General features: G+C 40.9%; 4 protein-coding genes across 9 annotated transcripts; all 4 read left to right on the top strand.

The window, feature by feature from the left end:
• Positions 1 to 10,479, top strand: LOC135632976 (enhancer of mRNA-decapping protein 4-like). 4 transcript variants are annotated; one of them, XM_065141936.1, is made up of 12 exons: positions 1 to 1,193; positions 3,316 to 3,365; positions 3,441 to 3,597; positions 3,800 to 4,018; positions 4,963 to 5,091; positions 5,333 to 6,949; positions 8,286 to 8,633; positions 8,807 to 8,926; positions 9,164 to 9,334; positions 9,441 to 9,602; positions 9,718 to 9,843; positions 10,022 to 10,479. In XM_065141936.1, the coding sequence occupies exons 1-12, from the start codon at positions 453 to 455 to the stop codon at positions 10,328 to 10,330; spliced, it is 4,149 nt and encodes a 1,382-aa protein (XP_064998008.1). In that variant the 5' UTR covers positions 1 to 452; the 3' UTR covers positions 10,331 to 10,479. The 4 variants fall into 4 exon arrangements, with proteins under 4 accessions (XP_064998008.1, XP_064998007.1, XP_064998006.1 ...); XM_065141935.1 differs by having other exon boundaries at positions 9,715 to 9,843; XM_065141934.1 differs by having other exon boundaries at positions 9,700 to 9,843.
• Positions 10,480 to 10,817: 338 nt separating this feature from the next.
• On the top strand, positions 10,818 to 15,435 carry LOC103976959 (heme A synthase COX15). The gene is made up of 7 exons (XM_009392327.3): positions 10,818 to 11,079; positions 13,198 to 13,511; positions 14,020 to 14,245; positions 14,329 to 14,574; positions 14,662 to 14,772; positions 14,864 to 14,995; positions 15,137 to 15,435. The coding sequence occupies exons 1-7, from the start codon at positions 10,870 to 10,872 to the stop codon at positions 15,308 to 15,310; spliced, it is 1,413 nt and encodes a 470-aa protein (XP_009390602.2). The 5' UTR covers positions 10,818 to 10,869; the 3' UTR covers positions 15,311 to 15,435.
• Positions 15,436 to 19,046: 3,611 nt separating this feature from the next.
• LOC135581775 (uncharacterized) lies at positions 19,047 to 20,103 on the top strand. 2 transcript variants are annotated; one of them, XM_065141315.1, is made up of 2 exons: positions 19,047 to 19,334; positions 19,472 to 20,103. In XM_065141315.1, the coding sequence occupies exons 1-2, from the start codon at positions 19,075 to 19,077 to the stop codon at positions 19,935 to 19,937; spliced, it is 726 nt and encodes a 241-aa protein (XP_064997387.1). In that variant the 5' UTR covers positions 19,047 to 19,074; the 3' UTR covers positions 19,938 to 20,103. The 2 variants fall into 2 exon arrangements, with proteins under 2 accessions (XP_064997387.1, XP_064997388.1); XM_065141316.1 differs by lacking the exon at positions 19,047 to 19,334 and having other exon boundaries at positions 19,347 to 20,103.
• A 1,164-nt stretch (positions 20,104 to 21,267) lies between these two features.
• LOC103976962 (probable galacturonosyltransferase 4) lies at positions 21,268 to 24,364 on the top strand. Of its 2 annotated transcripts, none has more exons than XM_065141220.1 (8): positions 21,268 to 21,645; positions 21,750 to 21,781; positions 21,887 to 21,998; positions 22,099 to 22,280; positions 22,411 to 22,619; positions 22,762 to 23,119; positions 23,195 to 23,770; positions 23,886 to 24,364. In XM_065141220.1, exons 1-8 carry the CDS (start codon positions 21,546 to 21,548, stop codon positions 24,159 to 24,161), a joined length of 1,845 nt encoding a protein of 614 aa, XP_064997292.1. In that variant the 5' UTR covers positions 21,268 to 21,545; the 3' UTR covers positions 24,162 to 24,364. The 2 variants fall into 2 exon arrangements, with proteins under 2 accessions (XP_064997292.1, XP_064997291.1); XM_065141219.1 differs by having other exon boundaries at positions 21,269 to 21,645; positions 21,884 to 21,998.
• Positions 24,365 to 25,399: the final 1,035 nt, after the last annotated feature.

Here is a 25,399-nt window from a genome sequence, read left to right as displayed (position 1 = left end):
TCAACGTGATCCCCCTAAACACTATTGGGATGTCCAGTATGTTGGCATGGAAGACTTGGAATCTACTCCTCAGCAAGATCCTAAGATCAGCATTCGTCTCCTATATTCTCAGCTTCTATATTTATTTTAGAGTTAATTATCGACATTAAATTAGATTAGATTAATTTATTTTATTTTATTTATTAATAGAATAAATAAAATCAAAATTCGAGGGTAATTTTGAGATTTTATTTTATTTTTAATGGATGTTTGCATGTGCAGTAAATGACTTCTCATTTCGTACTCCTCTCCCTTCCTCTATTCGCTCCCCACCTCCGTTCCCTCCCCTCTTCCTTCGCAGTCCCCCGCTTCGGATCGCTTCACCTACGCCGCCCCGGCGTTGCGCACGGTAGTGCCACTCCGCCGACGGAATCCCAGCCATCGTCCCTGGACCTCGGAAGCCGCGTCCGCCGATGGCGTCCCCCGCGGGGAACCCCAACCTCTTCAGGCCTCCCAATGCTAACCCTATCACCGGCCCGTCGCCGTTCCCCCAGCCTTCCTCCTACCCTCCCCCTCCGCCGTCGTACCCCTCTCCGCCGCCTCATGGTGCGTTCTCCTACCCTCCCACCACCTCTCCGTTCCACCGCCACCCCTTCCTCCTCTACCCCCAGGACACCCTCCACCGGCCCGCCATTGCCCACGCCGCCGCCGGCACTCATCCCCCCAACCCTAATTCCGTCCCCAGCACCAGCCCTAACCCTATCTCCAACAACAACCCCGGCGCCCGCCTCATGGCGCTGCTGAATCCTCCTACCTCCCAGTTCGAATCCGCCGTGTCGATGCCGGCCCCTTCGACCATGCCGTTGGAGTTGTCGCCTCCCGCAAACGCGGTCGCCCTGCGTTCCGCCCCCTTCACGCTGGCGGTCGTTCAGCCGGTGCCGGCGAGGTTGCCGAGCAGCAAGCAACCTCGGGGACGGCTACTGGGAGGCGGACACACGTGTGCGTACGATGTGGACTCTAGATTGCTGGGCGAGTCGCAGCCACCACAGCTCGAGGTCACGCCGATTACCAAGTACACATCAGATCCGGGCCTTGTTTTGGGCCGTCAGATTGCTGTCAACCGAACGTATATATGCTACGGTCTCAAGCTTGGGGCCATTCGGGTGCTCAACATTAACACAGCATTGCGATCCCTGCTCAAGGGGCACTCTCAGGTTGATCTTGCTTGAAACTTCTGATTCAGTTGCTCGTAATGTCTATCCGGTCACTGATTTATTGTTTTTAACTTAGTCAATAGATGACTGAAATATCATGTTTTCAATAATTTAGATGAAACCATGATTGATAGTAATTTACGGTGATTCAAATAGCAAGCTTGGAGAACTTTATTCATTCATGCCATTGACATAATTATTCAATTTTGTTGCTTTGTTTTTTTGTTGGAATCATCATTCGATGATTTTTAAGAATGCTACTACGAAATCGAGTTAAAACCAAATAGGAAATCATGATTTAGCTTGAGAGTAATATAAATTCTTGTTTTTCTACAATGAAGATTCAAGTTGAGCTTTTAGCATTCATGTAAATTATTCTTTATTCCTGTCACTAAAGGTTTTGCAATTATTATCATGAATGCAGGCTGGAATAAAAGAAAATAATCAAGGAAAAATGAAGTAATAGTTATTTGAAACATCTTCCTTTCACTACTGCAAGAACTAATTTCACCAAAGGAAATGCCATTGTAAAGGTTGTCCTGATATGAAGCATATGGTTGGTGGCCTAATTGTCAAATATTTCAAACTGACGGTGCCAGTTAATTTTGTTTGTCATAATTACCTCAAACTATTGTCTATATCTGGTATGTGCAAATGATACCGGTCAGGTGCTTGCAAGGTCAAATTGGTGTTATTATTTCTAAGACAATAAACGCAACATGGAAGATGTCCGTTAGACAACTATGATTCTTTTTTTTTGTTTGATGCAAATATTAGTATATTTACTTTGTTGGTTATTTTGATAGATGCCTTGAAATAATATTGTTAATTTTGATTGTTGAAACTTGGGGATAGTGTTATCAAAGGCACTAGGCGCTAAAAGGCGTCAAGCTTTTAAAATGCCCGAGGTTCTAAGCGCTCGCTCGAGCAAGTAAGACTCTCGTCAATATAAAAATTATAAAAAATATAATTAAGGAGAAAAATCATTTAAATAAAAAATAGACAATGCATGAGTTTCATCTTATTTTATATTCAAAATATCACTGCTAATACATCGAAGTAAATTGATTTAACCATCCATAAAGCACTAAAACACTACATTGTTCCAATCGAACAACAATCCTAAAACTACATTTGTCATGATTCAAAATGTAAAAACTATAGTGAAACTCCAAAATAGAGGTTGTTGGATTAGAAAAAAATTGCTTAGCTGGCCTTACTCATGGCATGTTGTTAGTACTGTGCTTGCACACTATGAGCAGCTAAAATAGGTCAAAGTATGGTATAGAATAAGTAGTCCAAAAATAGTAGGTCTTTAGTTATTCTCATGGAGGCTTAAAATGCTCTTTAGTTTATTAGTTGATTCTGATTAAATTTAACTGGATGATGATGGTTGTCTGTGGGGGTTGGAATGGTTAACTGCACTGTGGTACATGGAACTTGCAGGCATAATGATCTATATGTTCAATCGACCTTGTTTAGATCGGCTGGAAGGTATCCTGTGTTATAAATAAGTGGTTGTGAGGTTGATCCCCAGTGTACTTAATAAATTATTCTTACGAAATGCACGTTTATTACCCCTTGTGAGCTTCTGATGCCCTCCACAGGGGGCTTTGTGTACCCCATTGGGTATGGCAGCCCTTGATGGACTACTTGACCTTTAAGTGGATTTATTAGCTTTTGTACCCATATGGTCATGAATGTGTTTGCGACAGGCATTTAAATATGGCATAGTCGATGTACCCCACTAAAAAAAAAAAAAAACCTCTTTACCTGTAAGATTATACACTTACATTTATTAACACTTTAGGTTCATGATTTTTCTTTTTCCTATGATCTATTTTATTGTGTACATGTTCTCTATTGGAACAGTTTTTCGTCAGACATTCCTGTAACGAAGGCTGTTAATGAAACACCTACATTTTTACGTGTCATTGAAGAGTGGTTTGTTCTGTTTGTAAAAGTAACCCCTTGACCAAGTTGTTCTATATTCCCCTGTGATGTTTTTTTCTTCTGAACGTAGTTTAGTTATATTGCATTGAGCGGAGGTATGATAAGTCAGAACTCCTAACTGCTATTATGGTTTGATCAATACTTCAAATTTATTTGATTTTTGCTCCAGAGAGTTACGGATATGACCTTCTTTGCTGAAGATGTTCACCTTTTGGCAAGGTACGCTACTGTTCTTTATTTTTACTTATCTCTGTTCTTGTTCATCTCTCAATATGCTAATTTGCTTTATCACAGTGCAAGCATTGATGGAAGGGTTTTTGTCTGGAAGATTGATGAAGTTCCTGATGAGGAAAATAAGCCACAGATAACCGAAAAAAAAATAATTGCTGTTCAGATTGTAGGAAACGGAGAGTCTTATCATCCACGGATCTGTTGGCACTCTCACAAGCAAGTAAGTTCAACTTTTAAGGATAAATATGTCGTGAATTGTTGGTGCTTACTCTATGTGGACTTTAATTTATAATCCTTTCTTTTTTTTTCCTATTTAATTCATGGTTATATGGTTGCATCTTTCAATTTTTTATTTAAAATTTGTTTGACAAGTTTTTTGTATGAATCTCATACTTCTAACTTTTGTGAGATCTTTTTTACAGGAATTTTTGTTTGTTGGAATCGGAAATCGTGTATTAAAAATTGATTTGATCAGAATTGGAAGAGGAAAAGAATTTTCAGCAGAGGAACCTCTCAAATGTCCTGCTGAGAAGCTAATTGATGGGATCCAGCTTGTTGGTAAACATGATGGAGATGTAACAGATTTGTCCATATCCCAGTGGATGATAACCCGATTAGTGTCAGCATCAAAAGATGGCACGGTTTGTAGTTATCACTATTTAATTCTATTGATAATTGCAAACTAATATGGAACTTATGTGGCAACTACAGAGAATTGTCATTAGAATTTTACTTGTTAGAGCTTTTTGCTGTTACTTTTTCTTTGTTTCACATGATAATTATATAGTCAAGTGGGCTGCATGGTAGATAGAGTTTCCAGCAGATTCCAAATAGATTGGGACATTACCGCTTGTTGTGTTTGTTGCTGGGAAATAGAATTAGAAATTCTACCATTGTTTATTTTGTGAAGATGCAACTTCTAATTGGTAGCCAAGATGTTCTAGCAATATAATGTATGCCGGAAATAAAATGTGCCTCGAAAGATGGGAAATAAAGGTGGTGGTTAGTCCATATGTGTTATCTCTATCTTTATAACTCCTTTGATTTTTGACATTTTATTCATCTGTATAATAGTTCAGTTTCTCATTTTTCATTTAAAATCTATTTTTAAGCTAAATTTCTTTGATTTTATGTTATTTAAGTTTCTGTAATGTGTGTATGAGGTCTTAGGTCTAGACTGTCCTATTTAGTATTTACAACTATTCCACTATTTATTTTGTCACTTCCTTTAGCAATAAACTTTGTCTGAGATATGAACATTCTATCTTATAAGAGAACCACTTGTTGAATTTTGTGGATCAGATGCTATAAACAGAAACATCAAACCGTGAGGGGTATTCATCTTTTTGAAGCCTACTCATAAGATATCATCCTGTTTGCTTTTTTAGCATTTATTTTCTTTTCCAGTCTTTATTTTCCTATCATTCTCAGTGCGAAAGGGTAGGATGTTGTTTAGAAGCTTTTGAGGTTGAAAATCAAAGATAAATAGTGAGGTTGTAAATCAAACATTCTTGTGTTCTGTCTGCAATTTAGTCACCTAATCTTTCTTTTTTATGAACTGGTACTACTGTCTTTTTTCATACAGGTAAAGATCTGGGAAGATCGCAAAGCAGTGCCCCTTGCTATGTTGAGGCCACATGATGGTGAACCTGTTAATTCAGTTGCATTTATGGCATCACCACACCGTCCTGATCACATCAATCTTATCACTGCAGTATGGTTCCTTGTGCCTCTTTTCATATGTTCTGAGGCTGCATATAGTCTTTGATGTGTTGTCTTCTTTAATAAGTTCAAATTTAAGTTTAGGTATATATGGTGATTGCAGTTATATTATTTCTTGTCTTGCAGTTGATGGTTTTTGACTGAAGTGTTTCTACATTGCTTTATTGTTTGGCAATGTTAGCACTTTGTCGCACCATAGTTATTTGTAAGTTGGTTAAAATTTTCTGTTGCAGGGCCCATTGAATCGGGAAGTGAAACTATGGGCTTCTACCAGTGAAGAAGGTTGGCTCTTGCCTGGTGATTCTGAATCTTGGCAGTGCACTCAGACCTTGGACTTGAGAAGTTCCTTAGAACCTCATCTTGAGGAGGCATTTTTCAACCAGATTGTAGTCTTACCTCAAGCAAATCTGATAGTTATTGCAAATGCTAAGAAGAATGCTATATATGCTGTGCATGTAGACTATGGCCCATGCCCAGCTTCCACACACATGGACTACATAGCAGATTTTACTGTCACAATGCCTATTTTGAGTCTCACTGGTACAAATGATTTCCTCGCTGATGGGGAACAAGTGGTTCAGATCTACTGTGTGCAGACGCAGGCTATTCAACAGTATGCGATGGAGCTGAACCAGTGTTTACCACCACCAACTGCTATTGCTCGTTTGGCAGAAAATCCTTTATATCATGCTTTTAAGACTCCTAGCTCGGAAACACTCTCCGAGTTAGAGGCATTTCATGGGCCTCCTGTCAATACTCCTTCAGCAATCAATGCTTCACCAAGAGAACAGCTTTCGGTTAGCAGTACTAGAGGTGCATCATCAGCCCCATATTCTACAGATTCAGTTTCTTCTGAGGTCATGAAAGTACCTGAATTGTCCACATCAAAACCTGAAGCCAAGACAGATGTTCCTCCACTTGCTGAGAAAGATATTGATGTTCAATATGTCTCTTCTTCTGTTCCTGTGAATCTAGACCTTGCAGGACGATTAGCTGGTCTGAGTGGTCCACGTAAAGCTGAACATGGATCACCACTTGTTAACAATGTTGTGGATCATCCTGTTTTTGATTATTCAGTTGACAGGAGAGTGGATTCTCTTGTCGCAACTGCACCTGATATGCCTTCCACAAATGATAACTTGAGAAAGGATGATCCTATATCTGGACCAAATGATCCTTCTAAGGTGTTGAATCCTCTCTTGTTGCTTAAGCTTAATGGAAACACAACACACTTAATTACTCCTTCAGAAATCCTATTAGGTGTCATAAGTTCCTCAGACATTAGCCATGTCATTCAAGTCCCATTAGGTCAGAAAGTTCAGGTTCTAGATACAATCATAAATAATAATATCAAGAGTCAAGAGGTGGAAGTAAAAGTTGCAGGCAAGGGGCGATCAGGTCAGAAAGAGGATTTTGATACTCATAAAGTGCCACAAGCTGTTACCATTGAGGATAAAGAGAGACCCTTCCAAACTTTAGAAGCAACATTAGGGGTGGACCATGAGAGTTCCATGGTGCTAGAAACTTGCACTATGAGAGAATCTTGCTTGGTTGATGACACTGCTGAGACAATGGATCAGCCTCCCAGTACTCTCAAGGTAGATGTTGAATACAAGAAGAGGGATATGCCTGAAATAGAATCTGATGTGACTGCCATACCTCAATCTCTTTCAGTTGCTAAAGGGAAGAAGCAAAAAGGAAAACAGCACCATATGACTGACCTTTCATCCCCTTCTTTGAGTCCTTTTGACTCTAATGATTCTTTAAATGAACCAGAGAGAAGCTCCGTGGTTCCTTCAACCGATGCTGTCATTCCTCAGATTCTTGCTCTACAGGAAACACTGAACCAGGTTTGCATATTTTTTTTAGCTGCTCGTAGTTCAAATTTTGAACTTTGTTTTGTGAAGTAAGCTTCACATGGTACTGTGTCAAACATGGTCAATGATAATTTTGTTCTTTTCGTTTGGTGTAAAGGATGTTTCTTTACCTGGAAGTTTTATCATGGTTTAATTTTATTCTTAAAATAAAGTATGTCATTAGTATGTGACCAGGAAATTAAGATTGATATTGAGCATGGAGCAAGATATTTGCCGTGTAACATATTTTTGGAAGGTTTAAGATTTTGTTAGTATTTAGCTTCTGTTGTTATAACTCGGTGTATATCGCAGGGTTTTATGCCTGCTACATGTTTATACTTTTTCTTTTCTGAAACCTCATGGCCTAGCTTTCTTATGCGATTAATTAAACTATTAAAAAGGAACATAGTACATACAGATATATCAGCATTCACGGGTTGAGTGGCCACTGCTAGAAATTTGGTAAGAATATTAAAGCCTGTATATACATCTTCTGCCCAGAAGGTAATATGAGTATCTTAAATGTTAAAAGTAACTGAATAATGTGCTCTCTGCAAGGTCAATCCTAAAGTAAATGCATGTCCAAAATGGTAATCTTTACATGATTAGAAAAGCCTAGCCTCCCCCTCCTTTCTTTATGATTTGTTTAGTTTTGATATAATAAATTATTTATTTATGTCTGAAGTTGTCAAAGCTATTGAAAACTCAGTTCAATTTTGTTGTTCCCCATCATGCCAAAATGTGAAGTGATATTTATCTTTTCTGGAAACCAATATATTAACCATTTATGCATCCCAATAGTGTCCATTTATTGCGTCTATAGTGACTTCTTGTGCTGGTTGATTCAGTTTTGTGTAGATATTCTTAGTGCACATCTTTGGCAACTCGGTAGTTTCTTTCCGTCTCCGTTTGATTATAGTTGAAGTGCAAGATGATAACATCAGCTGTTACTGATTTTGAGGAAGGATTGGTACTTGTGTATAGCTTATGCAATTCTTTGGCTTTACAATCTGGTTTTGTTATTTATGTTTATGATAAATCTTGTTCCTTCATTCAGTATATATCTATATTGGGTTCCTTTGTTAACTTCCATTTTTCCTCTAATTTCTCATACTGGGTTGATGTTTTTAAAAATATCTTGGTCGGGTTAGTCTTGATTGATATCTATACTTCATTATAGAAGGAATGTCTTGAATCATGAATGACTAGGGCTTGATGTTTGCTGTTAAATAAGTTTCACATATTGTTACTCTCCATATGGTGAAATCAATTTGTGTTCTTTTGCCATTCTTTTATATCATTAACTCACCATAGAGATGATTCTTTGCAGCTCATGAACATGCAAAAGGAAATGCAGAAGCAAATGGGTGTAATGTTGGCCGCTCCTATCGTGACTGAAGGCAAAAGATTGGAGACGGCATTAGGAGGGTGCATGGAAAAAGCTATCAAGGAAAATGCAGATGTTCTATGGGCTCATTTTCAAGAGGAAAATTGGAAACATGAGCGGGTTGCAAAGGACCAGATGCAGCAGCTAACGAATCTGATCACCAATGTCATGAACAGGGATTTGCCTGTCATGTTGGAGAGGACATTGAAGAAGGAAATTTCTGCAGTAGGGCCTACTGTCGCACGGGCAATTACACCAGTTATTTCTTCAGTTATCACTGAGTTATTTCAGGTTCCCTTTTTTACATTCCATTTTTCTAATTTAATCTTAAGGAATAATAACTTCGAACATATCAGATTTCAAGTTTCCAAGGGATAAAGTCTGAAATTTCTCAACTTTTTCTGAGACATGGACCCCTTGGCTTTAATATGTGCCCTTATCCATGCGTTGTGTCTTGCTCATAGAAAGGAGTTGGTGACAAGGCAGTGAATCAATTGGAGAAATCTATTACTGCAAAGCTGGAAGCTACAATGTCTAGGCAAATCCAAACACAGTTTCAAACATCTGGAAAGCAAGTTCTTCAGGTGCGAAAAGGATTTCTTTTTGGTTAAATTGGTAAATTCTTTCTTCTAGCAAATGTTGAACTCATCTTCAGAACAAACACTACTTATTTCTGTAATATTCAGAGAGCTGTTGGCTTGTTTTGCATGTTTATCTGCCACTGACGTTTCTTTCCCATTTTTTTCTGAGAAAATTTTTTTTTCAATGAATGTCATCTAGATTCAGTCTAAAAGTTGCTTTCCTTGTACCTCGACATGCAGGATGCTTTAAGGTCTTGTGTGGAGTCCTCAGTGGTTCCTGCATTTGAGAAATCTTGCAAAACAATGTTTGAGCAAGTAGACAGTGCATTTCAGAAAGGAATGAATGAACATACTGCTGCTGCTCAACAACAGCTTGAGGCAGCATATACTCCCTTAGCACTTACTCTGAGGGTACGTGCCTAACATGTGGGGTTTTGGTGGTTATCCTGTACTATATTGTCCCGTGTTTATGGCAGAGACTATTCTTCATTGTCAACTCTTTGTTCTGTATATACAGGATGCCATTAATTCCACTTCATCAATCACCCAAAATCTTACTACTGAATTGATTGACGGCCAGCGGAAGCTAGTAGCTCTAGTTGCTGCAGGAAACACAAAAGCGGCAAATCCAATTTCTATGCAGCAGACTGGTGCACCCATGCCCGGTCTTCCTGAGATGGTAAACATTAGATTCCAGCATGTGGTATATCTTCCTACGCACATAAGATCATGCCTTGGTTATGAGGATAATATCTTTGAATGCTCATTTGTAGCAGGCTTTGTCTGTTCAGCAGGTCGAGGCACCTCTGGATCCAAAAAAGGAACTCTCAAGATTAATATCCGACTGCAAGTACGAGGAAGCTTTCGCAATTGCTCTACAAAGAAGCAATGTATCCATCGTGTCCTGGCTATGCACACAGGTATGTTGTTTACACACATCTGAAAAATCGCTGGCGATGAAAGATGGATCCATCTATTTGCCTTCAGGTTTAATGGAGTTTTCATGATTCTCAAGCAGTGCGTTTTGTTCCACTTCTTACGCTGATATGCCAACGAGCTGTTCACTATATGTTTATCTTGGCATCATTTTTGTTTCAGGTCGATTTGCGTGCTATTTGTTACACCGTACCACTTCCTTTAAGTCAAGGGGTTCTGCTAGCCCTTCTGCAGCAGCTAGCATGCGACATCGGCACTGAGGCGTCAAGGAAAGTGAGTTGGATGACAGACGTGGCCTTAGTAATCAACCCAACAGATCCAATGATCACTTCATACATACAGCCAATCCTCGAGCAGGTTTACAACATCCTTGCCCACCAAAGATCACTTCCCACGACGAGTGCCTCTGACGTTACTAATATGCGTCTAGTAATGCACGTTATAAATTCTGTACTTATGAGCTGCAAGTGATCTACGCCGAGGTCGGTGATTCTTTGGTATGTGAATGTTTACTAGTACGGTAGGAATTGATTTGTAGCTAAAGGCTGTGTAAAGAAATGAACAAGCAAAAGCCCAAAAAAAAAGAGGAGGAAGAGAGGGTTGGTTTGAGTGTTATTTTTTGCCGTGACGTAGTATAATTCCATGCCCTCAACATTATGTTCAAGTTATGTTCCCTAATTAAAGTGAATAATGACAGTAGTATAATTCCATGCCCTCAACATTATTCTTCATCACCCAAGTAATAAGTCATATATGCTAAAGTTCAATTGAAAGGAGTATATACAAAATATCGTATATATATATATATATATATATATATATATATATTATGTTTATGGTCCTATCATAACCCTGCTTAAGGTGAACGGACCAGATCTGCTCTCACTAATCGGATGATTAAGTCGGCAATCGAAGGCCTGCTTCGGTATAAAAGCCGCATCCCCTCTCTTCCTCTGGCCGTTTTTTTCGCTGTGCCGTGGGTTCAAGAGACTGTGGGCGTTTGGGGAGAGATGACAGGGGGGCGATTGGGAAGTCTGATCCGGCGGGGCAAAGCCTCAACGCTGATCTCCCAGCTCAAGAATTCTTCTCCCAGGGTTCCTTATGGAGGCTCCTCCTCCCCCGCTCTTCCGCCCCCTCCGCGATTCGGCGGTTCGGGATCTCACCGAGAAGGCTTTCTTGCCAGATTCGCCTCGTTCTACGGGTTCAAATCCATGCCCAAGGTTCGATCCGCGTTGCCTTGATGTCTTCTTTTATTGGTTGAGAGTTCTTTTAAGCGATGATTCTTGGGGTTTTCTTTTTGCTTGAGAATCTGGGGTTACTGAGGACCTAGATCGAGAGTCTTGATCAGTTACCGTACCCGATGTCTACTTGTAACTGAATGAAGAATCGTGGGGTGTCCAAGAACCATTACCACTGTTCTTGAACGACTGCCTGCGTACGATGTGTTACTTTTTGGGTTTGCTTCAGGTCTTAGTCGTTGTTAATTAGTTGAACTTTCTTGTGAAAAATTGGGGTTTCGACAGTCCCTTGTGGTCGCATGCTTCTGAGTTGTAGATGTTGGAGTCAAGATTCTTGAAGGGTTTAAGGTTTTGTATTTTCTTGACCTAAAAGGAATAAGACAAAACACGAAAGGAAGAATGAGAGTGTAGATGTATATGTCTGATGGAGTGTGGCTAAAAGGTACTCTTGATGGACAGCAGAGATGGAAGGGCAGCGCCCTGGAAGAGAGACCCACCATTATTTTGAGCAAAAATAGGGCACGATCATATCTACGATTCTGGATGTAGCGAATCTGGTGATGGACATATAATAATGATCTTCTTGTAACTAACCACATTTGGGGTTTTCTTTCAGGTCTTTGTTATAATTCGTGAGGATAATTTATGATAGAGTTGTGGGTTTAGTGATTCTTATGCTCGACTGTCTTTGAGTTAGTTACAGATACCAAGTTGAGGTTAAAGAAAGCAAAGAGATCAAGAGTCTTGTATTTTTGTGTTCAAAGATAGAGAGAGAGAAGCTCACTAATGGATAGCATGGGCAAAAGGAGAGTGCCCTGGAAGACTGACAAGAGCAAAAGATATGGTAGTTACTACAAATCTGATTCTAAATGCAGCAAGTGTCTTGATGGTCTTTCATAAATACGAGCACATCCCTATAAAGAACATATGGATTCATGTGTCTTTTAATATGGACTAGTTGAATATACAAAAAAGTACTTCAAGTTTTGTGAGAAGTGAATTCCCCAATTGCTGCGAGAAAAGAAATCTGTGAATGAGCCCATTGCCCTAAGTTGATCCAGCTTGAGAAACAGATGTTTTAAATAGAATTGGACTTAATAAAACTGGTTTTAGTTGGGAAAAAAGCAAGAGTTGCAAAGATGGGTCTCATTTCAATCAAAGGAATTAGCATTCATGTGACCAAGGTTTTTTGTTTTTGAGATTTATAATTCCTATATTGTAGATTTCTACACCATGGTTACAAACTATCTTCTACTGAATGAGGAGGTTGAATTAGTGCTTTAGTTTATGCCTCGAGCTCCAACTTCATGGTGCAACATTTTTGAAATATTTATATCATTTTTCAGTCTGTAGGCTTTAGTTGGATCAAGCAATCATTCATTGCATTAGATAGCTGCGAAGTGCTTATTGTTTACACCATCAGTCAATGATTAGATATTGCTCATTTTAGTCACACTCAGGTGCCTTCTTTCATCAAGATCTATTTGACAAGTTTAAATTGTTGTGGTGCTGCCTTCTGTTTTGGTTGATCATACTTGAAAGTTGTTAGGTCATTGTACATCATGTATTGCTTTCTAAGACCTCTGGAATCTAAGATTTTGTAAACCCGGAGACTGTGTTATAAACAAAGAATGTCAATGCACTAATTTGTAATTTCTTTCTTGATATTTTCTTATAAAACTAGCTCTTAAATTAGAATGCTTTAGTTTTGTTGGTATAACTTCATCACATTAAATATACCATTTTGTTAAATTGAGCTGAACTCTTGAGTAGTTGCTTAAGCATATGAGTTACAGTATGATGGGCTTTCTTAGTCTGTTAGCCATTACTTTTGCCAGCAGTTCTTGTTGCTTTGCCTACATAAAGCCTGTTTGTCAATCATCCTTATGATGACGGAATGTCTTATTTCTCAAGTATTATATGCTATTCTGTCTGGATGACATTTCTTTGGAGATGATGTAATTTTCCTTTTAAGGCTAGCTAATTTTATCTTGGAGAGAGCTAATTTTGTCAATCTCGCATTTTTTACTTTACAATCTTACTTAAGATTGCTCAACAATCTGAATATGCCTAATAGCTTGTAGCTCCTTTTGTTTTTAGAGTCTATATGGGCAATCTTCAAGAAATATGTCCACCTCTATTCCACTGGCAAGTTCCAGTAAAATGGATTTATCAAATTCAGGTTTGAGATTGCTTGTCACTAAAGGACCTCATGCTCAGAAGGTGGTTGGAATATGGCTTTTTGGTTGTGCTGCTTGGGTGTTTAGTTTAGTTGTACTAGGTGGTGTGACACGTCTCACTCGTTCTGGTCTATCCATGACTGACTGGAAGTTCACTGGAGGACTACCTCCCTTGTCTGAGGATCAGTGGTTGCTTGAATTTGAGAAGTATCAGCAGTCACCAGAGTACAAGCGGTAAGACTGGCTAATATATATCATATTTTTAATTTACATTCACGCTGCATTTGCTCTCCAAAATTTCTGACCTCTTTAATTACTGTGGATTACTGGAAGTTTTTGTTTCTTCAAATGGCAGATCAACATTTGGCATCTATTGATTTCAAATGAAGCTTAAATCGTTTCTCCAGTCAACTTTGTTTATTGACAATAATGTTTTGTCCTAATATTCGAATGCGTATGCCATTCAATTTATCAAACATTTTTCAAAGGTCTAAATTCATAGGTTCCTGTTGAATATAAGTAAAGATTTATCAAACGTTATCATTTGCAATTTTTTTACTTGAACTAGAATGCTATATCTTTGTACCCTTCACGATAGGTAACTTGAACATTTTTCAAACAATTTTTTTAAAGTGATTTGTTGTCTATGCTATATCTTTGTACCCTTCACGATAGGTAACTTGAATTTTTTTTAAGTGATTTTTTTTAGGTAATAAAACATTTTTCAAACAACTTCTTGCAGAGTGAACAAAGGGATGACTCTTGAAGATTTCAAATTCATTTACTGGATGGAGTATGCACACCGGATGTGGGGGAGGGGTTTGGGGATGGTGTTTGCCTTTCCATTTATGTACTTTCTTGCAAAGGGTTTTATTACCCGGCAACTAGGACTCAGACTCTCGGCACTTTTTGCACTTGGTGGTGCACAAGGGCTAGTTGGCTGGTGGATGGTCAAAAGTGGACTAGAGGTAATATGAGTCTTCCTTAATCCATATAAGCATCAAAACTAGAGTCTGTTGATTCTTTTTCCGCTTCCTTTTTATTTGTGTAGGAACCTCCATCAGAGTACGTTCAGCCTAGGGTTAGCCCCTATCGTCTTGCAACTCATCTTACGTCTGCATTTGTTATTTACTGTGGTATTCTGTGGACTGCATTATCTGTAGTTATGCCAGAACCACCAAGTGGAACATTAGAATGGATTCGTGGAGCAGCTAGAGTTCAGAAATGGGCTGTTCCTGTTAGTCTCCTCGTTGGCATGACAGCCATCTCTGGAGCTTTCGTAGCAGGCAATGATGCGGTAACGAGTATTCGGCTACGTGAACATCATCAATTAACCTAGTATCGGCAGCCTGTAATTAATATTATTTTGAATGAATGATGACAGGGACATGCATATAACACATTTCCCAAAATGGGTGATTCATGGATCCCGGAAGATATTTTTGACATGGATCCACTTATACGTAATTTTTTCGAGAATACATCAACGGTTCAGGTAAATAACTTGGCCCCTCCCTACCTAAGGTAAATGAATGCCAGCCGCCACAACCTTACCAATTGGTCATACTGTTTTCTGACTTGTGCAGCTCAATCATCGTATCCTTGCAACAGCAACACTTGCATCAGTTGGTGGATTGTGGTTTGCTGCAAGAAAAGTGAACATTCATCCAGCTGTGCAATCTTTAATTGGAAGTACCTTGGGGATGGCAGCACTTCAGGTAAACATCTATTATATTTTTCATTACTGTAGTTTTTCCAATCTACTTGTGTATTGGTGAGATGTCTTGAGTTTGATGTCTTAAAGCACTTAATATGAATTCGTTTCTCCATAAAATTAAAAGCAAAATGAATGTTGGCAGGTAACGCTGGGGATCACGACGCTTCTCACGTGTGTTCCAGTGTCTTTGGCATCAGCACACCAAGCAGGGGCACTCACGCTGTTGACGCTTATGATCATCCTGACGCACACGTTGAGGAGGCCATCTCCGGCCCTTCTCAAGTCCCTCACTTCCATCCCAAAGATGAAGAGTTAGTTAATGCGGGGCTGATATTTTCTACTCTCGACCGGTGACTGATATTTGTCGTCTCCATTGCGGTTGTATTGTTAGTTCTACTCGATGCCAAAGTGAAAGTTTTTGGGTTATTAAAATTATTTACATGTGTGTGCTTTTTTGTTGAGGTGCAAATAGAAGCTAGTCAAACAAACCCAATATTTCCACTGATTCTGAAAATGTAAAAATGAAAACAGGGCCACAACACACAATTATTTGTTATCACCGAGTCCCTTGGGAATATGATTTAAGTTCATAAAAATCTTACCAGTTCTGTAAGTCAGGATTTTCAAAAGAGAAGCCAGCCGTAGTTCTGTTTCAAATTGGTGCCTAGAACAGATTCCTTCACGGCTAAAACATTTTTAGTTATTAAAAAAAATCCAGATTATTGTCCCAATTAGAATCTCATCTCCAATCAACAAAAAAAAGGAACATCATGCCCTTCTCCTGAATCCTTAATTCGAAAAAAATAAAAAAAATAAACTAATGATCTTAGAAACTATGTAGTGGGTGTGATTATCATCTTTGTTAATGCATCTATGTAACCATAATGTCAGTTTCCAAATGTCATACAGAAGTGCATTAGCAGTAGTATATCGTGCATACAGAAATGGACACGTATACGATTCTTCAATGTAGAACAAGTAGGCAGAATTAAGTAGGCAGAGATTAGATATTTGGTACAGGACATACGAAATTTTACATGCAATGAAAAAAATTCTCTCTTGATTATCAACTAATTACAGTCCATCAAGATTGTTGATTGACACCTAAGAATTAAGCTGAAACATTTGAATATCTTAGAGAGATGTTGTCAGCTGAAACATTTTTTAGTTCATGTCCAAGTATAGGGTGGTATTCCTACCATAAAAATATTTACGTAGAATAAACACTTCACACAGATTGCTCAAAAGTTTCTCCGAGTCTTGCCATTATTTTTATCCAACCAATTCGAGATGGTATATGCGTCATGAAGCATTATAAATAAAATCAGTTTAACTCATTCAACCAATCCCTTATGCGACTCACTCGAAGAGTTTTTTGACTGACCATTACAAATAACTATCAACTGATTGATGAAACTCGATTCCCCCCATCCTCTACTTGTAAATATTAACTTGTCGACTTTACTGCCGGATGATATTAACAAACCATGAGCATGCAAGTTGCAACTCATTTCAGTTTTAACCATATCTGAAAAATTTTAATGAGGCTACTAAATCAACATTGACAGCATGAAACTTACATTTAAACTAGGGAGGTGACATATATACTGTGAAAGAAGCTCATTAAGAACAATGATGTAATGTGTAACATGTTTGTTGATAGTGGTTTCCAAGAAGAATACCATGAATCAAGGGAGAAGATTCATGGTGTTCTTCTTGGAAACCATATCCAAGATCCATATGAACGGATTAAAAATAAATCCATCCATATGAACAACTAAAAATTCGGTGATACTCATATCCAAGATCCTAAAGAAGATCAGAGATTGCTTGAGTAACACCACAACAGGAGAATTATATTCAAGAACGACTCTGCAACCAAATATGAAGCAGCTTACCAAAATGTCCTCGACCTTCGTTACCGAGGGAAGACAAATGGTATGAACTCTCTTTGATCACCTATCCCGGTACATGCAAAGACAAGAAAAGGCGTCCGCTGCAAAAGGTGATTTCCTATTTGGCCTTCTGATGCATCTACCAAACCCTACCAATAGATCCCCCTACATATTGAACCGATCATGTCCTCAGCTGCATTCTACGGAAAAGAAACTCAACCGAATTCAAGAAATCCCATTAAAGAAATCCAATCTAAAGCAATGAATCGAAAGAACTGAAGACTTAGCCCCCGTCTACACACTGTTCGATCACCTCAACCCATTTCTGCAAGAAGAGGTGAGATGGACAGAAAACAAGAAACGAAAAAAGAAAGAAAAGGGAACGCCGACATTGAAACCCTAAACGAAACCCCCAAACTCAAGCGGCATAAGGGGCTTAATTTGAATGACCATATGTTTCTGAGATCCCCTCGTCGATCAGACACACCGAGGATACACGAAATTCTTACATGCGAAGGCAAGTTGGAGTTCATAAAAAAGAACAAAGAATACCAGAAGGAAATGACCTTTCAGATCTTGAGATTGAATCGCCTCGTCGTCCAGATTCATCAATAACCCCCCCAACTTCTTCCGCGCATAGGCCGATCGGTCGTCAAGAACACGAGAAAGAATCAGAGAGATCACCTGACGTCGCCTTACCTCGGAGAGAAGGGTGGCCAGCGAGGGAGTGCAGATCGCCTTTGCATCAAGGCGATCGCCGAGTTCTTGGAAGCGGGATCATAATATAGTCCTGCTTTGAAACTGGCGCAAATCATCTCTCTCTCTCTCTCTCTGGCTTTCTCCCTCCCTCCATTCCAAACACGCACGCCCGGGGGAGAAATAGAACCGGGAAGCCGTTTTCTCACGTGCACAGCACGTGACCAGTTATATCTCTTAATTTTCTCTATTGACAGCACATTCATTCTTTGCGTGTTTCGTTACGCTGCTGCTATTTATTATGTTTATTAATTCCTCTTTCCTTTAATCTCGCTGCTCGCTAATGTACATACGATCAATTGCATGATTACGAAACGACTACGTCTTATTGTAATAATTATCACATATACCGTATCTTCCCGAAATAGATCCAACGGAGTCGAGCAGATCACCTAATCCTAACACGACTTGAACTTGAACCGTCCATCAGCAGCCGACCATTCCTACCGTGGACCGGATCGTTCGACCAACGAGTTGTATTGCACCGGCTGGGAGTCGATTATGGTCTTGGTCGAGCCATCTGGTTTGGTCGCACCCGGAACGTGCCTTACCTGACCACATTGTGCTCGGTCTCATCGCTTCATCCCGTACGCGTTCTCTCTTTCCTTCACGACAAGCTCTCTCGTCTGCGTTCGAATCGTGACACATACGCTAACCAATGAATGATTAGAATTACCATAAACACAGCAATGAAAGGACCAACTCCGTCGTGGGCGACAGCCACGACGGTACTTTCTAAGACACCTAATCGTGCAACAGACTCAACACCCAATCAACGATGGCCTAATGCCTGCGTTGTTACCTGCAAAGATAGGGTCACGGCCAGCTGTAGTACCGGATTAAGGACAAGAGATTAAGCAACGAGTTGTTGGTTTCTTCGCCATCCGCAAGGAAACGCGTGTCCTGACTTATATTTTAACTAGGTGATTACGTAGGTTAATCCAAAATTTGGTTGTGGGATGATCCAGTCAACGCCAAACAACAGTTTTGCAAGCAACACTGACGCATCGCCATAGCTGTGCGGGGCGTGTCAGGAGGCGGTCATCATCATCCGCGGCCTTCGTTGCCTGTTGACGCGTGTTTGACGCCTTCTCTTATCCACTTTTACTGCGCCCCCCCAACTGGACCGTGTAACACACCCGTCGATCCAATTTAAACAGAATGAACACATTCGAATGGACCGAAATATCCTTATCCTTTTCTTTGTTGTCACCGTTACTCATGGATCTACGCAGTTTCTTCGTCACATGTTCTTGGTCTCTCAGTACTTTGGCTATCAAGGGCAAATCGGGAAAGTCAAAAAGGAAGAGGCGGAGCTCCCCACAAAACAAAGAAATAAGAAGGATATTAAATACGATAAAGAAAACAAAAGGCTCAGATATAGAGAGAGAGAGAGAAGCAACGAGGCGTGGAGAGGCGAAGAGGATGGATGTGGAGAAGAGGGGAGGCGAGAGCGTGTGAGTCGTTCAGGCCGTTTCGGTTGTTCGCGTGGCGTGCGAGCAATGCCTCCTCGTTAGCTTTCCCCATTCTTCTCTGCTACACACATACACGCGTATATAGATATATATATATATATATATATACATATACACCCTTGCCCGACGCACCATCTTCTTCTCCTATCCTGCCCTGTTTGGACCAGCTATCGGGCTTCCAAGAAGACACCGCCCACGCAGCAACCGACCTCAGGTAAGACGGACGGAACACTTTCCTTTAAACAGTTCTTATGACCAAGTTGTTTGATCCCTCCTTTTGTTTCTTCTCCTGTCCGTCGCAAATGTTAATTATCTGCATGCAATCTTCCTTGCATGTCAATGTTGAGGCAGGATTCGTAGGACGATGGATCGAGACAAGAAGAAGAGAGGCAGGGAAGAGCCGCGGGAACGAGGAGCCGCCGCGGTGGCGGAGGCGGAGCTACCGAAGAAGAAGGGGAAGAGGAGCGAGGAGGCGGAGGCCGTACCCGAGAGCTACCGCGTGGACATCGTGGACGTCACCGACGTGTTCCGCCCGCCGGGGCTGTTCGAGTTCCCGTGGCAGAAGGGCGAGGTCCTGCTGCTGCCGGAGCCGCCTCATGACTGGGACCTCGGCGAAGCCTTTTTCTCCTCCCTCGTTGACGGCTCCTCCGCCGCCATCGGGTTCCCCGGCGACCGGCTCTCCCCCACGGCCCCGGGCCCCTTCTGCCTCGCCGAGGAGCCGTCCGACGGGGAGCTGGACGGCGGCGTGGATTGCATCTGGAGCTCCGTCCTCCGCCAGCCGCTCTCCACCGTGTACAGCAAGAACTGCAACGCATGAAGAGAGAATCGTAACAGGTTCTTCCTCTTTTTCTTTTCCCAGGCTTTCTCTTCTTTTTGAACTTAGATGTTAACTGTAATGGTTACAAGTGATGAATCCTGTTCGAAAAATTCATCTTATTTAAATGCTTCAGTATATTCCGATCTATTTATTAAAAGAAAAAGAATCATATAGAATTGTTGTCATGTGAAGGCATTGGAAATGGTTATCAGGTCGTTCTTCCAACACATGACACTGATAAAGCGAAGCATTTCTACCCGCAATCGTTCCAAGTATTGGACGATTCGGCGGTCCATGTAGTGCTGCCCATATTGGGGCATCGCGATGGTGTGCATCGAGGTCAAGCACGAATCTCAAGCACCGACGATCTGTGCATGTGATTCATCCACCAATCATTCTCTAATTTAGTGTACTTGGGCAGGGAAGAAGTACATAATGGAGTCCGATAGGAAGTGAAAGGTTCCTAATAACGAGGAGGTACTGTGGATGCAGTGAGGAACCATTCTGGTATTGGTCATTTTCTGAGTGTCATATACCTCGAGGTTTCGACGTCAGCAACTATTGCATACGCTAGCAACCTTCATGTGTAATTCCCATTGTTGAAACATACGCAAGATCATGAGTTGTTAGTGTTGCATGAAAGGACACTAATAGTTTACCCAATCGGATCTGCAGAATTGAGTCCCGATACAAATATTTCGCTTAATGCTACTCTCTGAGAATTGAGTCCCATGGGAACATCGACTTGGTGTCGGTAATCAGTTGCATACGAATCAAGATATTATTTGATCGTCCACAATGCGTGAACTATCTATCCAAAGTGCTCCAAAATTAGAAGTTTGGCAAGCCATGGACCCACGTCGAACGGTATATGACGAACGAATAGAACACGGTGGGCCGGAATCGACAGGGCGATCGAAGTTGACCCACCACGTGGCCGCAGAAGCATTAATTATCGGTAACGATTAACGTGGGAGCTAATAATGATTAAATCAAAAAGAAAAGAAAAGAAAAGCACCATTTTCTTTGGAGAGTCGGCGAAAAGGGTGGCCCACTTTGGTTCGGAACGAAGAGGGAGGTGGGCCCGAGTCCCCAGGCGTGTGGTTTGGGCCGCATGGTCTGCCGACGCTTTGGTGCGTCCCCACACCGACGCGAGGCCCCGCGCGTGTGGGAGAACGACACGAAGGCACTCCTCGTTGGCAAGGCGTTGCCTTCTCCATGTCATCCCCAGTCCTTTTACGATCTTCATATATTAGAATCATGAAAACTCAGATTCATCGCCTTATCTTATCGATTAGTATTTCGTAGTTTGAGTTAAAGAGATACGATTATGGAATTTTGATTTTGAAGGACAACATCAAAGAAACCGAATTCAGGCGATAGGACGGTATCGAACGCTGCGTCTTTTCATACGTGTCATCCACGTCATCATCAGACTCCAGAGAACACGTCCTGCTTCCCTAACGTTTAAAACAACTTCCCCTGCTTCCCCCGATACCTAAACTTATCCTTTCTTCTCCATTCGAAGGGAGTTTGGACTCGCCAAGGAAGCAATCACTTCTTCGATACGAAGAGCGGAGGCGCAACCCTTGACATCGAGCGGCAGAGATGGTGGGAAGGAAACTGGTTCTGTTCTTGCTCTGCATCACCGTCGTCGCGCCCATTGTTCTCTACACCGATCCGCTCGCCACCCAGCCTAGCTACCTCGGTAATGCCTCGATAAAAAAAGAAGCAATCGTTTGCCCTCTTTTTCTTCTTCTTCTTCTTTCTTTTTGGGTTTCTTAAAAGAAGTACGTGTTCTTTTGGCAGCAGATATCCATCTCGGTGACGAGATCCCAACTTTGGTAAGTTACTCTTTTCTTTAGGCTCGATGCTGGTCCTTGAAACCTTCATCTCCGAATCTTTTCGGTAGCTTTTGGATTCATGATCTCTTCTTTTGGGCACAGAAGTCCGTCGATGCGGTTCGAGAACCAAGTGGGATCGTCTACCCTGAAAACTCTAGCAATCCCGATCAGATCTCGGTTCATGACAGCGGTAGAGCGGTTGCATCTAATACAACCAGTAACATTTCTTCTTTATGCTCTATTTGAATCACAGTTCCACAACATCATCTCCCGTCCAATCATATGACGATCTGTGCTTGCTGCTTGATCGATGACAGCGTTGCCTTCGGGCAAGAATGGTGACCGCAAGAACCGAGTTCTATCACAAGACAACAACCAGACGGCTCCGTCAGAGACGGATGATGGTGCTGTGATTCGGCAAGTGAGTAGCAGAGAAACAAGCGAAGGGGCTACGGCGATGGAGTCACAGACCGTGCTTCCAACCCAATCTCGAAATCAGGTAAAGCATATGGATATAAGCTTTAGATCTTCTCAACATCCGTAAATGTAGCTTATATTCTGCAACAGTACATCTTTATTAGCAAATTTAATGTGAACGAGATACATTGACTGTCTTCGACAACCAGCAGAAACCAGGAAAAAGATCGAAAAGGGATTCAGGTCGTATGCCGGATGCTAAAATCCAGCAACTTAGAGACCAGTTGATGAAGGCAAAGGTGTCTCTTGGTCTTTCGTCTTCCAAGAGCAACCCAGAATTCATCAGGGAGCTCAAAGAACGAGTGAAGGATGTTGAGCGCACGCTTGCTTATGCAACCGAGGACACAGAATTGCCAATCAAGTAAGGTTTCTTATACCTACATTTACCTATTGCACTTTAAGGCGAGAAAGTTTGATAGCGACAAAAGTAACAGAGGAGGCATGTTTGAATGAAGCTTTGCAAATAAATCATGTATCCGAATTTACTTACTTTAATTATGCAGTGCTCAGGAGAAACTGGAGGCGATGGAGCAAACTTTGGCCAAAGGGAAGCAAATTCAACAGGACTGCTGTGCCGTCGTCAAGAAACTCCGACGTTTTTATCTCTCTGCAGAGGAACAAGTGCGTGTTCATAAGAAGCGGGAGTTGTTCCTCACGCAAGTAGCTGCTAAAACCCTCCCCAGAGGTCTCCATTGCCTCTCGCTGCGTCTCACCACCGACTACTACTCGCTCGACTCGTGCCAGCAGCAGTTGCCGAACCGCGACAAACTCGAAAACCCTCGACTCTATCATTATGCGCTCTTCTCTGATAACGTGTTGGCCGCCGCAGTCGTTGTGAACTCCACAGTGTTCCATGCTAAGGTCAGCCCTTCACCACTCTTTATCATTACCTCGATCTAACCTTTGCTCACTGGAAGATTTCCTTTCCGATTGCAGGACCCTCAGAGCCATGTATTCCACATTGTCACCGATAAGCTCAACTATGCGGCCATGAAGATGTGGTTCTTGGCAAACCCACCGGCGAAGGCTACGGTTCAGGTTCAGAATGTCGAAGAGTTTACATGGCTGAACTCGAGCTACAGCCCGGTCCTAAAGCAGCTCGCATCTCGATCCATGATAGATTACTACTTCCGATCCCAACATGCCAAGTCTGACGAGAACTTGAAGTTCCGAAACCCCAAGTACCTGTCTATTATGAATCATCTGCGGTTTTATCTGCCGGAGATCTTCCCAAAGCTCAGCAAGGTAGTCTTTTTGGACGACGATGTGGTGGTGCAGAAGGACCTCACCCCCCTTTGGGCCATTGATCTAAAGGGAAAGGTTAATGGTGCCGTCGAAACATGCGGTGAGAGTTTTCATAGGTTCGATAGGTATCTCAACTTCTCGAATCCCCTCATTGCCGAAACCTTCGACCCGCATGCTTGCGGATGGGCATACGGAATGAATGTGTTCGATTTGGACGAGTGGAAGAAGCAGAATATTACTGCTGTCTATCACCATTGGCAGAATCTGGTAAAGATACAACAAATCCTATCTCTTACGCTTTTCACTCGGATTAAGATTGATGTTTATGTCTCATTGACATGGTTTGATCTCTCTAAATTTGTCACTGCATCCATGTCTACAGAACGATGACAGACAGTTATGGAAATTGGGTACCCTTCCGGCTGGATTAATTACATTTTGGAACAGCACGTATCCCCTGGAACGCTCATGGCATGTATTGGGACTCGGATACAACCTGAATGTGGAGCAGAAAGATGTCGAGGCGGCGGCCGTCATACACTACAATGGAAACCTGAAGCCTTGGCTGGAAATAAGCATGACTAAGTATCGCAACTTCTGGTCTAATAATGTGGACTATAACCAGGCTTATCTAAGAGACTGCAACATCAATCCTTAGGATATATATATATATATATATATATATATATATATATATATATCCTAAGGATTGATGTTGGATATTTACTAATTTTCTTTTCTTTCTAGTTTTTAATTTTAGAACTTCAAAGTCAAAAGCTTTGTGCTTTTGGATCTATTTTTTTGCTACTCTAGTGTTGCAAAGTTAGGATAGGGTCATTACAATAGTTTTCTTTTTCTTTGGGATGATAGTAGAAATTAATGAGAATTAGAAATCAATTTATGTTTATAATACATTATCACAAGCTTAGTTGGTTTTATTTAAATCGTACGACATCCTTAAGTGTCCGTCCATAAAGGTCAACCTCTCCGAAACCTCTCATGGTTTTTTAGGACCTACAAATGAGAAAATGGATTAGAAAAAGTACATCACTTACAATTCAGAAACAAACATTTCAGAAAATACTTCATAATCAATATAAATTATAAACAGACTTCACAAGCTCTGAACGGTCACACAATAAAAGATCTAAAATGGTCCACTATAGACCGAGATCTCTTATAAGTGTCCACATGACACTTTATTTATAAGTCTAAAATGACTACCAAACCTAACTAAATTGGAATTATTAAACTTTCGACTATCCCTCTACATGCTGTGCAAAGTATGAACAAACCAAAAGACATGGACATATATGAGCGTTAAAAACAATTTTGTCTGTGACATTATTCCTTACTTATTCTTTCGATGTCCTCGTCGAAGCCTTTGTCAACTCTCTCCGTTGTTATTATTGAGTAGTCAAACTTTTGATCCATCATGTTATTTCAACTTGCAAATAACTCTGACTCTAGTGTGGGGTTGGCATAGTTACATTGATCCATGTTGGTTTCTACGGATCTTTTAGATAAAGAAAAAAACCATCCTTATTATGTGTCAGTCTCTTAAATGTCTGCTTCTTGAATTGGGTGGATGCTTATTAGAGCTTTAACGAGTACCGCCTCGTAAACTTTTGAAGTTTTTAGGTCATTCCTCTATAAAATTTGCCCATCGATTCTTCTTTTACTTAGTTGTCACTTCCAAGTAGGTTCGTATTACTTTCATTTTTTATTAACATTTGTTGGGAAATAAAGCGGATAATCTACTTTCAGTAGCACTGATCACTATTGGTAAGGATTTGATAACTATTATTTTCCATTTGGTTTCTTTGAAGGGTCTTTGAACATGTGCAGAGCTACTCTGCTGGATAGAGAAGAGAATTTGGGTACTCAGTTTCGCCC

This window comes from Musa acuminata, chromosome BXJ3-3 (assembly GCF_036884655.1).
Source record: "Musa acuminata AAA Group cultivar baxijiao chromosome BXJ3-3, Cavendish_Baxijiao_AAA, whole genome shotgun sequence".
Lineage (NCBI taxonomy): Eukaryota > Viridiplantae > Streptophyta > Magnoliopsida > Zingiberales > Musaceae > Musa > Musa acuminata.
The sequence above is the reverse complement of the archived record's forward strand: the minus strand, read 5'-3'. Positions and strand labels throughout refer to the sequence as shown.

Bases quoted from the DNA above. Each gene is read 5' to 3' on its own strand.
- LOC135632976 (XM_065141932.1), top strand. From the start codon at position 453: ATGGCGTCCCCCGCGGGGAACCCCAACCTCTTCAGGCCTCCCAATGCT. The intron at 5,092-5,332 runs GTATGGTTCCTT...TTTCTGTTGCAG, and splicing joins ACATCAATCTTATCACTGCA to GGCCCATTGAATCGGGAAGT. The intron at 8,927-9,163 runs GTGCGAAAAGGA...CTCGACATGCAG, and splicing joins CTGGAAAGCAAGTTCTTCAG to GATGCTTTAAGGTCTTGTGT.
- LOC103976959 (XM_009392327.3), top strand. From the start codon at position 10,870: ATGACAGGGGGGCGATTGGGAAGTCTGATCCGGCGGGGCAAAGCCTCA. The intron at 14,246-14,328 runs GTAATATGAGTC...TTATTTGTGTAG, and splicing joins TGGTCAAAAGTGGACTAGAG to GAACCTCCATCAGAGTACGT. The intron at 14,996-15,136 runs GTAAACATCTAT...GAATGTTGGCAG, and splicing joins TGGGGATGGCAGCACTTCAG to GTAACGCTGGGGATCACGAC.
- LOC135581775 (XM_065141315.1), top strand. From the start codon at position 19,075: ATGTGGAGAAGAGGGGAGGCGAGAGCGTGTGAGTCGTTCAGGCCGTTT. The intron at 19,335-19,471 runs GTAAGACGGACG...ATGTTGAGGCAG, and splicing joins CACGCAGCAACCGACCTCAG to GATTCGTAGGACGATGGATC.
- LOC103976962 (XM_065141219.1), top strand. From the start codon at position 21,546: ATGGTGGGAAGGAAACTGGTTCTGTTCTTGCTCTGCATCACCGTCGTC. The intron at 21,782-21,883 runs GTAAGTTACTCT...TTTTGGGCACAG, and splicing joins GTGACGAGATCCCAACTTTG to AAGTCCGTCGATGCGGTTCG. The intron at 21,999-22,098 runs GTAACATTTCTT...GATCGATGACAG, and splicing joins GGTTGCATCTAATACAACCA to CGTTGCCTTCGGGCAAGAAT.